A 12051-nucleotide genomic window follows, 5' to 3' on the forward strand; every position below is an offset into this window, starting at 1 on the left:
ATATAAACAGTCCATTTGCTGCTTTATCTTTTCTCATTAGTTACAGTACAAGTATGATTGTCAGTTATTATCTGTGTTTTACTGGTGGGTTATTTATTGAAAGAGTAGAGCAACTGACATTGTTATTTTCTAAATCATCTTGTCTGAGGCCTGCAGGACTTTATACCAAATGTCAGACCAATTTATCAAAGAATCACTCTATTCAGGAAGAAAGTGATTTAGAGCATCTGTATAAACCTACACCCACCTGTCCTTACGCACACACCAGGAACAGTTATGGGCATTTCACAGGGATACGGAGATGTTAAAGCTGGAACAGCTTATTTAAATTATATACAGTTCATCCAGGACTTACTGTGTACTGTTGAGTGTTGCCCTGGGGGAATGTGCAGGTGAGTAAGACCCATCCCTGTTCAGAAGCAGCCTGGGCCCAGGTGTGTGGGCGTGATATGTGCCAATGGAAGATGTATTAATGGCCCAGCTTCCAGTCCCTGGTGTACAGGGTTCGCATGAGTGGGGTCTGTGGAGTGATGGGGGGTGGGCGGGGGACATCAAGTCACTGTCCATGCTGGGCTGGTTGGTCGCTCGCTTCATTCAGAAGGATTGTCACTGGGGCTCTTCACCAGGGCTGGGCAGGACAGGCCTGATGGAGAGGAAACCGATAGCACATTGCTTGCCCAGAGATGTGACTGGAAATAGCTCAGAGGTAAGATGGTGTCTGGGAAGCTAGCTCCTTCCCAATAGATGGAATGTTTTGTATTTCTCAACAGCGTGATTAGTAGGGGTTTCCACTGCACACAAATTGAAATTACAGGAAAATTTCACATCATACAGCTGATACACTTACATAATGTCATCTGGAAATCTCACATTTTCAATGACTTCTAGTATCATTTCAGAGATACTTTTCCCACCTGCCAGCCACCCCTCCTTCCTGTTTCCCCAGTCAGTTAGTGTGAAAAATAACTAGTTTGCACTGAGTCCTTTGGAGAGCAGTTTGCCTATAGCCCCTTAACTAATCTCTTTGTAAAGGTTTGGGGTTTGATAAAGTGGGATTAACCTCCATCTAGGATCTATAAACCTGGCTTTAGTCCACCTGGCCCTGCAGGGCAATGCTTCTCCTTTTGGTATTTATCTGCAGGGGGTCTTCAGATGACCCCAAGGGGCTGACTGCCCTCAAATCACCTTACTTCCTTCTGTACATGTCTCCACTGCTCACTCCTGGTCGAGACAAGTGAGGCTTCCATTTATTTTCTAGGCTGGTACTTTTTATTACCTCAGGTAATCTTCAGATGATACTTCAGTGTTCAAACAACTTAGCTAAAATATGTGTGAAGGAGAAATGATCTGTTCCATGAGAGCTAAGTGTCTTTGATCTGTAGTAGCTAAAGCTGTAAGGTATATATAAATTACATCATCATCTTCACAAGTGAGAGTAAAGCAGTTGGATCTCAAAAGTGGTTTCCATTTGATTGTGCCACTTCATCTCTTCCTCAGAGTTGCTTTGACATTCTTTGGAGCTGAAATAAGCATCTCTGGAAAGGCAACCCCCTGGGGAATAGTTGAGCTAAATTACATCAGCCATTTGGGGGCTGTGGGACAGGGGAAGAAAAATTCAGGTTCCTGATCAAAATGGGCTAAACCCAGAGACTTTCCAATTCGTTATGACATCCATGATGAGGAGACTTAATCACTAAAATTATGGCAGGAATATTTTTGCATCATTTCGTGGTAGGGAGGCTGAAAAGTTTTCTTGGAAGATGCATTATAGATCAGAATGTCCTTTGGTATATATGTATATATACGTATTTTATTAACATGTCCTGATAAATATATCCTTATTAATGTCTTTTATATATATAATATATAATATGTGTTATATATGTGTATATTTTAAAAAGATTTCACTTCCCATGAATGTTTATCAAAACAGGGCATCTCTAAAGCAGTTGAAAAACCAGAGTTAAATTCCTTTGCACCAGCCACTGGGTGCCAATAATTTCACAGGGTCCAGTATTGTGTTTAGTGGGATATTTATTTAGTGAAACGAATATGGTTTTACCTCTTTTGATCAGTGGTGGAGGGTTTAAAACAATAACTGGGGCCATGATCACTCCCACGACTCTCCCTCCACCACCAGCACCACTCCCTTCTTCGTCATTCTAGATGTTACCATTTGTCGCTTTCCTACTGTGATCTGTATGCTTTTTTTTTTTTATAATCTTTATTGGAGTCTGGTTGCTTTACAAGGTTGTGTTAGCCTCCACTGCACAACAAAGCGAATCAGCCATACACATACAGACATCCCCTCCCTTTTGGACTTCCCTCCCATTTAGGTCACCACAGTGCATTAGGTAGAGTTCCCTGTGCTATACAGTATGTTCCCATCAGTTGTCTATTTTATACATAGTATCAATAATGTATATGTGTCAACCCCAGTCTCCCAATTCCTCCCACCCCACCCCTTTCCCCCTTGATATCCATACATTTGTTCTCTATGTCTGTGCCTCTATTTCTGCTTTGCAAATAAGATCATCTATACCATTTTTCTAGATCCCACATATATGTGTTATTATACATTATTTGCTTTTCTCTTTCTGACTTACTTCACTCTGTATGACACTCTCTAGGTCCATCCACGTCTGTACAAATGACCCAATTTCATTCCTTTTTATGGCTGAGTAATATTCCATTGTATACATATGTACTACATCTTCTTTACCCATTCCTCTGTTGATGGACATTTAGGTATGCTGACTTTTGATGTGTTTTTACTATGACTGTATGCTCACCTGGAATGTTTCATGATTTTGGACATAACTCAGTATGCTCAAATTTGAGAGTCTTTTTAACTTTATAGGTTCTTCCGGGTTTTAACAGTCCCTAAAGAGTTGGGTGATTTTCATTTTCGAAGTGGTATCATGAAGTGGAATAAGCCCTTCCTCGTATGGTGAGAATTTAGAGGAAGACTGTTCTCTGCCCTGTCCAGCAGAGGCCTGATATAATTATCCTGTGCAGTGTAGCCCATAAAATATACATGCATGGTAACACTGCCATGCTTCACTCTTCAGCCTGTAGAATGCACTAATAGGAGTTATTGAATTTAATAAATGACTGTATCTAGGTATGCGAACTTCTATTTAGGTGTATGTTTTAAGAATTAACTGTTGCTGAGGTCCTTGCGAGTCATTTTTAAAAGCTTCATCAGTAGAGATAAAATTACCCATTAAGAGGCCAATACAGACAGATACACCTCGCCTGGCGAGTGTGATCTAGTATGTCCACCATGCCTTCCACCACAGTCTGAATTTTAACAGGCCACATCTTTATTGGGCCAGAAGGAAGATCAGAGGCGAGGGCTTTTCAAGTCCTGTGCTTTTCTGGTCTCTGGACCAGGCTCTGGGGTCCATGCAGCATAATGCACTTAGGTACCGGGCAGCACCTGGGTGGTGTGGGGCTGGCACACTGCTTCCCACAGTGGGATTTGCCACTGTGAGAAAGGAGGTAGAAGCATCAACAGCACAGCAAGTCCTGGGTCTGTTTTAGGATAACCTAAAATATATGCTATATTTAAAAATTTTAGATAGAAAATAAGATAAAGGAAGAGCTGGGCTGGTGCCCCTGGATGTTAAGCCCTGGAGAAATGACCAGCCAGCCGTCCTTTGTCCCTTGAGCATACTGACTGTAAAGTGGGACTCAGGGGTGAGGTGAAGCTCTAGAAGGGGGTTCTTCTAGCTTTTTCCATGCGGGTTTGGGTGCTTCCTCACCAGACGTTGCCCCAGAGGCAGAGTGGATTGATTGGCCCAGGCCCAGCTGCTTGGACTGCCCATGTCTGCAGACCTGGCCGGTCCAGTGTGGAAGGCTGATCCGTGGACTCTGGCCGCTCATATTTGGACCTCGCTGCTGCAGTGACCGCTCAGTGGCCCCCTTCCCCATGCTCAGTGGCCATCCCCCAAGTGGGCTCTGGTGCCTCTCTCTCAGCTGTAGCCACCGCGGTCACACCCAAGGTTGTCTGGGCTGCTAGCTCATTGGGTTCTGCTTTGGCACCCGCTTTCCTAAGGCAGGTCAAAAGCAATCAGATGCAGGGAAATCATTTTCCTTCCCCACTTGGCCTTGCTGGGCAAGAGACTCTTTGAAGGACTCATTTTGCATAATGAGCTTTGACTCAGGTGTACCTTCACATTTGGGCAGCAGTTAGGCAGTATTATTACATGTGCAGTGAGTTTTTAAATATTCTCATGCAGATAGCCACTTTTAGAGGTTTTATATTTAAAATCATGATTTTCCCCAAGAAATATGTAAAAATGGCAGTTATAGTTAGCCTGGAAATGTGGCAAGGTCCAGAAGAATGCTTCACATTCCATCCAAGTTATAATGTATGTTGAAATCACTAGGGAATATTCAGTTCTTGAGACTGGCTCAAACCTCACTTGGATATCAAAGAGAATGTGACATGTGAAATTAAAGCAAAGGAACTTGTCTTTGGCTCCAGTCCTTCCTTGTTAGACACACATCCTAGCTTCCAAGGACTTCCATGTATTAGAACAGCATGTTCAAGTAGAAAATAGTTCACATGATTTTAGATTGCGGTTGGCTGGTGCCATCCTCTGGATGTGCAGAGGGCACTGATGAACCACAGTTGGAAGGACAGAGGTTTTGTTGTTTTTTCTCCAGTGGTGAGGGTGAGTTCATCCTGGGTTATCTCCTCTCTTGCCCTTGTGAACAGCAGAATGTCTGAGTCACTTGCTTATATTTAGTGCTGAGTATATTGTCCATCAAAGCTGAGAAATCAAGTGGTAAATTTCCCACCAATCATCCAGCTCTTAACTTAGAATCATTAACTCTGGCTGCCACGTAATTCAAAAGACTAGGATTATATTTAAAATAATAAATGGAGAGAGATGTGGCAGAGGGATTCTTTTAAACTTTCTCAGTGATATTTCATGGTGTAGACCTCAGAGACTTCCTAACCAGATGGGTGAGAAGACCAGTTATGCCATAAATTTAAAGCCAGAGCAAAGTGGGCCAATTCCTCGGAGTTAAAAATGATTTAATGCTGAAACCCCAGGATCCGGAGGAACCCGTTCATGTTTATTCATGCTCTGGAAAATGGAATCTCACTGCCCAAGGAGCAATGTTCTGATTTTACTCTAAATCCAGTTTCCTAAAATCTATTTAAGGGCTTAGGTGAACTCAACCAGGATCTAATAAAGCCAGGTAATTGAATGACACAGAGGCCGATAAAATTCACAGGAGATGGTGTTGGAGATAAATGGCCGCAGGAGACGGCATGGCATGGACCATAGTTGAAACTAATTGTGCACTTCGATCTCAATGAACTTTTCTAGAAGAGATGTCGAGGCCTCATTTTGGACAGCTTTCTGGAACTGCAGCATGCAGAGTACCAGCCGAAAACACATCCAGCAGATCATTTGAGTATAATGCAGGAGGAAATTAACTGCATGGGGGCACATGCCCTAAAAATGGTGTGGAGGTGTTTTCCACGGGTGAGGCCTCTGCATGTTGCAGACAGTTGAGCTGAGCTGACAGAGTGGGTGTGCTCGGCTGCAGTGGGGTGGGTGAGCACCTACAGGGAGGAGAAAGAGTGAGCAGTGTAGGTTTGGAAGGGAAGGGTTATTAGCAGTGGGGAAGAGGTTAATGTGATGATAGAGAAGTGAGTGACCTGGACCCTTGCACTTTCAAAATAATGAAGTGTCTAGCCTCTGAGCATAAATCGAGGCAAGCTTCATGCAAGAAGGACATGGTTATGAACGAACCAGATTGGCCAGCCTTTGTGTTTTTATCTTTACACACCTGGGACACATGGTATTAAGCTGAATATATGCCTGTGGTTAATTCTCACATTTGAATGGCCCTCTGTTTTTAGGTTTGGGGAGTGTTAGAAAACTGGAACTGTGTGCCAAAATTACATGTCTTCGTGCAGGAGAAATGTTGACAGTTGAATTATCAGTGGTTACAAACACAGAGGCTTAATCCCAAGTGAGAACAGCTAGGCATCACCACTAGCGGTATAACTGATAGCAAATACGTCTTGCACTTAGAAGGTGTCTCCGTTTATCTGTCAAACCAGGAAGAACAGTGCTGTTTCCATATTAGGCCGAAATGTATTAACTCTTCCTAGTGTATAATCCATACAGTTTGAAAGACAAGAATTTAAAAAGTCAATTGATATTTTTGATTGCACGTGAATGCCTTGGAAAGATTTCTAAGCCCTTAGTGTTTTCCTTTGTGTTTTGGGAGGTGGGGGGAAAGGCAGCTTTTTATGCATTTATGTGAGAAGCTTCTTGAAATCTGACCTTTGTTTTCTGTTTTTTTTTTTTTTTCCCTCATATAGGATGATTATTTCAGAAACTGGAATCCCAACAAGCCATTTGACCAAGGTAAAGGATGCACTTTTTCTTGCTGTATATTCCATGGGAAATGCTGTCTCATTTTTCCTTCCTTGAATGCTGATTTACTCTTCCCTTAAAGGCCAGCTAGCTGTCTTATTTTACTGACTTTTGTGGACTGAATTGACTGGGGTGATAGAAATTATTTTAATCAAATTGGTTATTTGTCTGAGATTGTCTAAGACCGATTAAGAAATGTTTTTATTGAATTGACCACTATAATCATTGGTTGGTTTTGTTAGAGAACAAACACATAAAGAAACAAAATAGTAAAATGCTTATCAGACTAACCCGGTGGATTGTTGGGCTGAGTCCAGTGATTTCATTCATGGAACAGACTGTGCCTGGAGACGCTGTCCAATTCACATGAGCCACAAAAATGAAACTTTCTTGTCTAGAAATAGGCTAATCCCGGGAGGCTTTCAGGGGCACTGATATTTCATTTGTTAAATAACTTCATCGTGTTTCTAAATAGAAGCTCGTTTCAGGGGCAGCTCACTGACCGCTTGGGTTTTAGCTTGGTCCTCAGAGGGCTCTTTTGACTCACACCAGCAAGCACAAAGCCAGGCTCCTGAAGGCCATTGTAAATCTCTGTCCTCCTGTGAGTTATTTAAGACACAGCGAGGACCTGCTGTGAATCACATCTCTGTTTCTATTGTTCCATGTGGGGCTGCTGTTGGCACAGACCCTGCTGCTGAAATGGTGGCAGACTGTACTTCAAGTACGTATATGCAATTAATGCTGCAACTCAGAGGGAAAATGTTACCTACCAAGTCTCAAAGGTTCATGCTTCTGAGAATCAGCTTCAGTTCTGTAGATTGAGTAATTGATGTGGTCACGATGGTCAACCTGACACAAAGAAGTCAAGGAAAGCATTGACGTGTAACACGATAGAAGGCGCCCCTTTCTGCTCTCTCCTTTGTCACTTTAATGGGTCACTCCATCCGGACTCTGGTTTTCTTGTAAGCAAAATTGGCATTAAAATTTTCGCATAGACATTCAGCGTATGCCCTCCAGTAGTGCAACACTTTGTTCATTCATACGTACATGCATTCATTCATTCTCAAACATTTATTGACCTAGCACTCTGGAACAAGCACCAAGCCAGGTCCTGGGGATAAAACAGAAAACCTGTGGTACCCATCCAGGAGGAGCTCAGAGTGGGGAGTGGGGAAATAGCTCAGTGTACAATTGCAGTGGGAGATGTGTTAATGGCTATGATGCAGGTGTGTGCAGGTGAGACTATAGGTGGGAGACTTCATGGGCATGCATGTGTGTGTTGTGGGCAGGTGCTAGGGAAGGCTTTCTTTTGGAGGCCCCATCTGGGCTATACCTATGCCAGTGGGCTCTAAGGGCCTCACACTTCAGCAACTTTAAAAAAATTTTTAATTGAAATATAGTTGATTTACAATACTGTGTTAGTTTCAGGTGTACAGCAAAGTGATGAAGTTATACATAGGTGTAAATATTTTTTCCAGTTCTTTTCCATTATAGGTTATTACAAGATATTGCATATAGTTCTCTGTGCTATACAGTAAATCCTTGTTGTTTATCTATTTTATATATAGTGGTGTGCATCTGTGAATCCCATACTCCTACTAATTTATCCCTTCTTCACCCTTTCCCCTTTGATAGCCATAAGTTTGTTTTTTATGTCCACGAGTCTGTTTCTGTTTTGTAAATAAGTTCATTTGTATTATTTTTTAGATTCCACATATAAGTGGTATCATATAATATTTGTCTTTCTCTGCCTGACTTATTTCACTCAGTATGATAATCTCTAGGTCCATCTATGTTGCTGCAAATGACATTGTTTCATTCTTTTTTACAGCTGAGTAGTATTCCATTGTGTATACATACCACATCTTCTTTACCCATTCATCCATTGATGGACACTTAGGTTGCTTCCATGTCTTGGCTATTGTAAATAGTGCTGCTATGAACATTGGGGTGCATGTATCTTTTTGAATTAGTTTCACCTTTTCTGGATTATATGCCCAGGAGTGCGATTGCTGGACCATATGTTAGTTCTATTTTTAGTTGTTTAAGGAACCTCCATACTGTTCATAGTGCACCAATTTACCTTCCTACCAACAGTGTAGGAGGGTTTCCTTTTCTCCACACCCTCTCCAGCATTTGTTATTTGTAGACTTTTTGATGATGGCCATTCTGACTAGTGTGAGGTGATACCTCATTGTAGTTTTGATTTGCATTTCTCTAATAATCAGCAATGACGAGCATCTTTTCATGTTCCTGTTGGCCATCTTGATGTCTTCTTTGGAGAACGGACAACTTTAACAGCGACTGAATCATCACAGTAAATCACAGTAAAACATATGAAGGTATTTGTAATTTAGAAATTTTCCATCAAAAATGGTCAAAATTTCTAAAAATTTCTCAAAAGCCTACACATTCATGTTGGAAGAACACTCAGATGTAGAGCAACACGTTCCCTGTGCGTACCTGGTAAATGAGCCCTTCTGCAAACACCCCTACCAGGATCTTTCTTATGGAGCTACCGCAGGTGATCGTGACCATGAACTGACACTTTCCAGTCCAGAAAAAGATTTAGGTTCTAGTCATGTGAGGATCAAATGTTGCCTAAATAAATTCCAGATTTACTCTTCCCCAAGGCCTGCAAACAAATACTAAAACTTTACCAAGGAACATTTTAATTTTTACTAATTCACATTGGGAAAGGTTATACATGAAGGTGGGCATCATTTGTCACTTCATATATGTAAATGATATATCTATATATGTGATATAAATGATAGCTTCCTTTGAACATGCTATTTAAATCTGCCTAACCAAAAAGTCCAAACAGGGATTTTTCTCTCCAAGGAATGTTAGCAACCATATCCAGCAGCGTCCTGCCCCTGCTCCCTCTTTTCCGAGCTCTGCAGGCTTGAAAACTCGATCTGCCAAGATAAATCCTTGCAGAAAACCTCATGACTTTCTGGGGTATAATTGAGGACCTTAGCTGAGAAGTCCCACTTTGTACCTCAGGTGTAGCTGCTGTTGGCTATTTATATCCCGAGCTGGGGGGAGAGCAGGCAGGGCTGAGAATAGCCTTCACTTAAAATATCGACTCCAGCAAATGTCATCAATTATACTGGGTGCCGCTCAATAAAAATGGGAGGTTACTATATCAGCGCTGACACGGCCTGGCGCAATATAAACCACAGGCATGGAACAGATTGGGCATTTCACCTTCCAGAAAATAGGAGGATTGCCGAACTCCAGTGGAGATTGTCAGCTGCAGAGAGAAGTCATTTCCCCTCCTGAGCTAAAAAAGAATCCGACGTGGTTCAGACAGTTTTGTGGTTGGGGATGACTTTCAGTTTCTAGAAATGGAACTTGCTGGAAAGCATTTTAGAGGGCCAGATGACAAGCATGTTCTGAGATGGAGGTGGAAGTGGCTTCATGATAGAGGTGGGTGTGGAATGGGCTTGAAATTCAGGGGGAGAAAAGGGGAAGGAAGGCCGTACACGGGGGATTCTGGTAGAGAGCAGCCAGACAGGTGGATTTGAGGCAGGCTGTGAAGGGCATTTCATACCAATCTATGAAGTTTAAACTTTGTTTTCTTGGCAGTGGGGACCCATAGAAAGTTTTTGAGCAGAGGAGTGACAGGTTGAAGGCAATACTTTAGAGGACCTAGTTTGGTGGCTCAACAGCAGTGATTCGGAACCCAAGACACACCTGCTAAATGCTTCCCCTCCTACCGGACTCGTAGGTAACTTCTCCATTGCATCATTCATTGCCTTGGATCCCTGGGCTTTGGTCAGAGATGGTCAGACTTAACCATTCAGCTCTGTAGCTTGACCTCTGAAATGCCCTGTAGCTCCTGACTGTCTCAAGTATTGGTGTGACTAGTAAGGACACACATAGTATTCAAGAAATAGTTACTTCCCTGTAATTGCTCTTTCTGCTGAAGGATAGTTACTGAACTTTGAACAACAGGGCTTCATAGAGCAAGCACTTATCATGTAATGACTCCAAGGTAGTTAGAAGAAAAGCGCCTCACTGGAGGTCTCCTTCCACAAGGCTGAAAACGTCTTTAACGTGTTATCTTTAAGAGGATCATTAATGCTTCTGTCAGTGGAGTACAATAGCTGTCACCTTGAGGCTTTTCTAAGAATTCTTTCTGAGATTTGGATAAAGTAGTCTATCCTTTTTGATTGTAATGACTTAATGCCAAATCTCCTCACAGAAGGGAGTTCAGAATTGAAGGCAACAATTATTAACTCAGGTGAGAAATTTCCTTTGTGAAGTCCACAAAGATAGATGCCCTGGCAGGAGTTGGACAGGCTGTATAGTTCAAGAGGGCAACTGGCAGATGCAGACGGCTTCCTGGCTTATATGGGCAGGAGAAATGGCGGCCCTCAGAGTGGACCTGTGCAGGAGGCTGGCCGAGCCTAGAGGGCTCTGGAGTGATTCCAGAGTTTTGGATGGCCTCTGCCGCTTTTGCCTTTGGCACCTTCCCTCCACTGGCCCCCAGCAAACCTGGAGCATAGAGTGGGTGTTGAGCAGACATGAGTTTTATGCTTCTGAAAGTGGCATCTGGTCCAGCAAGATGCTTCCCCAAGAAAACAGCCCCTGCGCAAATAAGTTTGGGACACACATATGCTCTGTTCATCTCGTGGAGATTCACAGTGTTTGTTAGCAATTTAAAAGCTCTAAGAAGTCTTTTAGTAAAGAAGCCCATTTAACTTACCATGTGCTAAATTTGCCTTTGACCACATGCTTTTGCTGTTATTTTTTTCATACCATACCTGTCATGTCCCCAGCAAAAGTGGTATCTTCTGTGGGATACACTTTGGTGAGTGCACTATGGGGTCCCGGGGTTTGTAGTCAGATCCTCTAAATTTGGAACTTGACTCTGCCAGTTACTAGCTGTGTGATTCTAGGCAAGTTGCTTAACCTCTCTGATTCTAAGCCTTCCCATCTGGACATGGTAACAATAAGAGCACCGAGAGGATTAAATGAGTTAATGTGTCTGGCAGATAGCAAGCGCTCTGTTCAGTGTTGTTTTAGTCAGCAATTGATCTTTTTCGCTCCCTCCTCTTCCTGTCTAGCTGCCTTTCCGCGTTGCTTCTCTCTCTTCCCACGCAGGTTTGCTTTCTTTCTTCTTGTATTCCCTCATGGGGGCACTCACAGTTGTAATGCTCTGGAGCTCCTGGGCTAAATTAGAGCTGGCCTGTCTTACACTAGGCGAGTCATTGCCGTTGCACCTCCACATCCTCATTATTGGGGCTGAAAAGGTTCAGGCTCTTAATGCTCATTCATTCATTCAACAGGTACCGAATGCTGATGTCTAAACCCCCTACGCTAGATAGTAGGGACCACACTAAAGAAGGTCTTTCTTGGGCCACTCGGGATTATAAATCAGTAGTCATCTGTCCAAGTTCTTACACCAGCACGGAGTGTGTGTCCGTACTGGGGGTGACGGGGTGGGGAAGCGAAAAGTATTGGCCTGGGAAACTCATAGGATGTCAACTGTTTACCCTAGTGACACAGGGCAGTTTTAGTTGGGATGACAGTTTTTGCTACCGCTTGGCCTCACTCAGTCTGTGTCTGTTGACTGCGGATCAGGGCGCCCCCAGCCTTAGCTGATCAACATTCCCTTTGGTGTGACGCT

The 12051-nt window shown here is 42.9% G+C and overlaps 1 protein-coding gene across 2 annotated transcripts in view; it reads left to right on the forward strand.

Annotated features, from left to right (window-relative positions):
- SPOCK1 (SPARC (osteonectin), cwcv and kazal like domains proteoglycan 1) overlaps positions 1-12051 on the forward strand; it is a 528713-nt gene that overhangs the window by 236166 nt on the left and 280496 nt on the right. For both annotated transcript variants that reach the window (XM_082623997.1, XM_082623998.1), the window contains exon 3: positions 6356-6401. In XM_082623997.1, coding sequence (XP_082480123.1) covers positions 6356-6401 — 46 coding nt within the window. The remainder of the gene's footprint in view (positions 1-6355; positions 6402-12051) is intronic.

This window comes from Mesoplodon mirus (genome assembly GCF_964341445.2).
Source record: "Mesoplodon mirus genome assembly, chromosome: 5".
Classification (NCBI taxonomy): Eukaryota; Metazoa; Chordata; class Mammalia; order Artiodactyla; family Ziphiidae; genus Mesoplodon; species Mesoplodon mirus.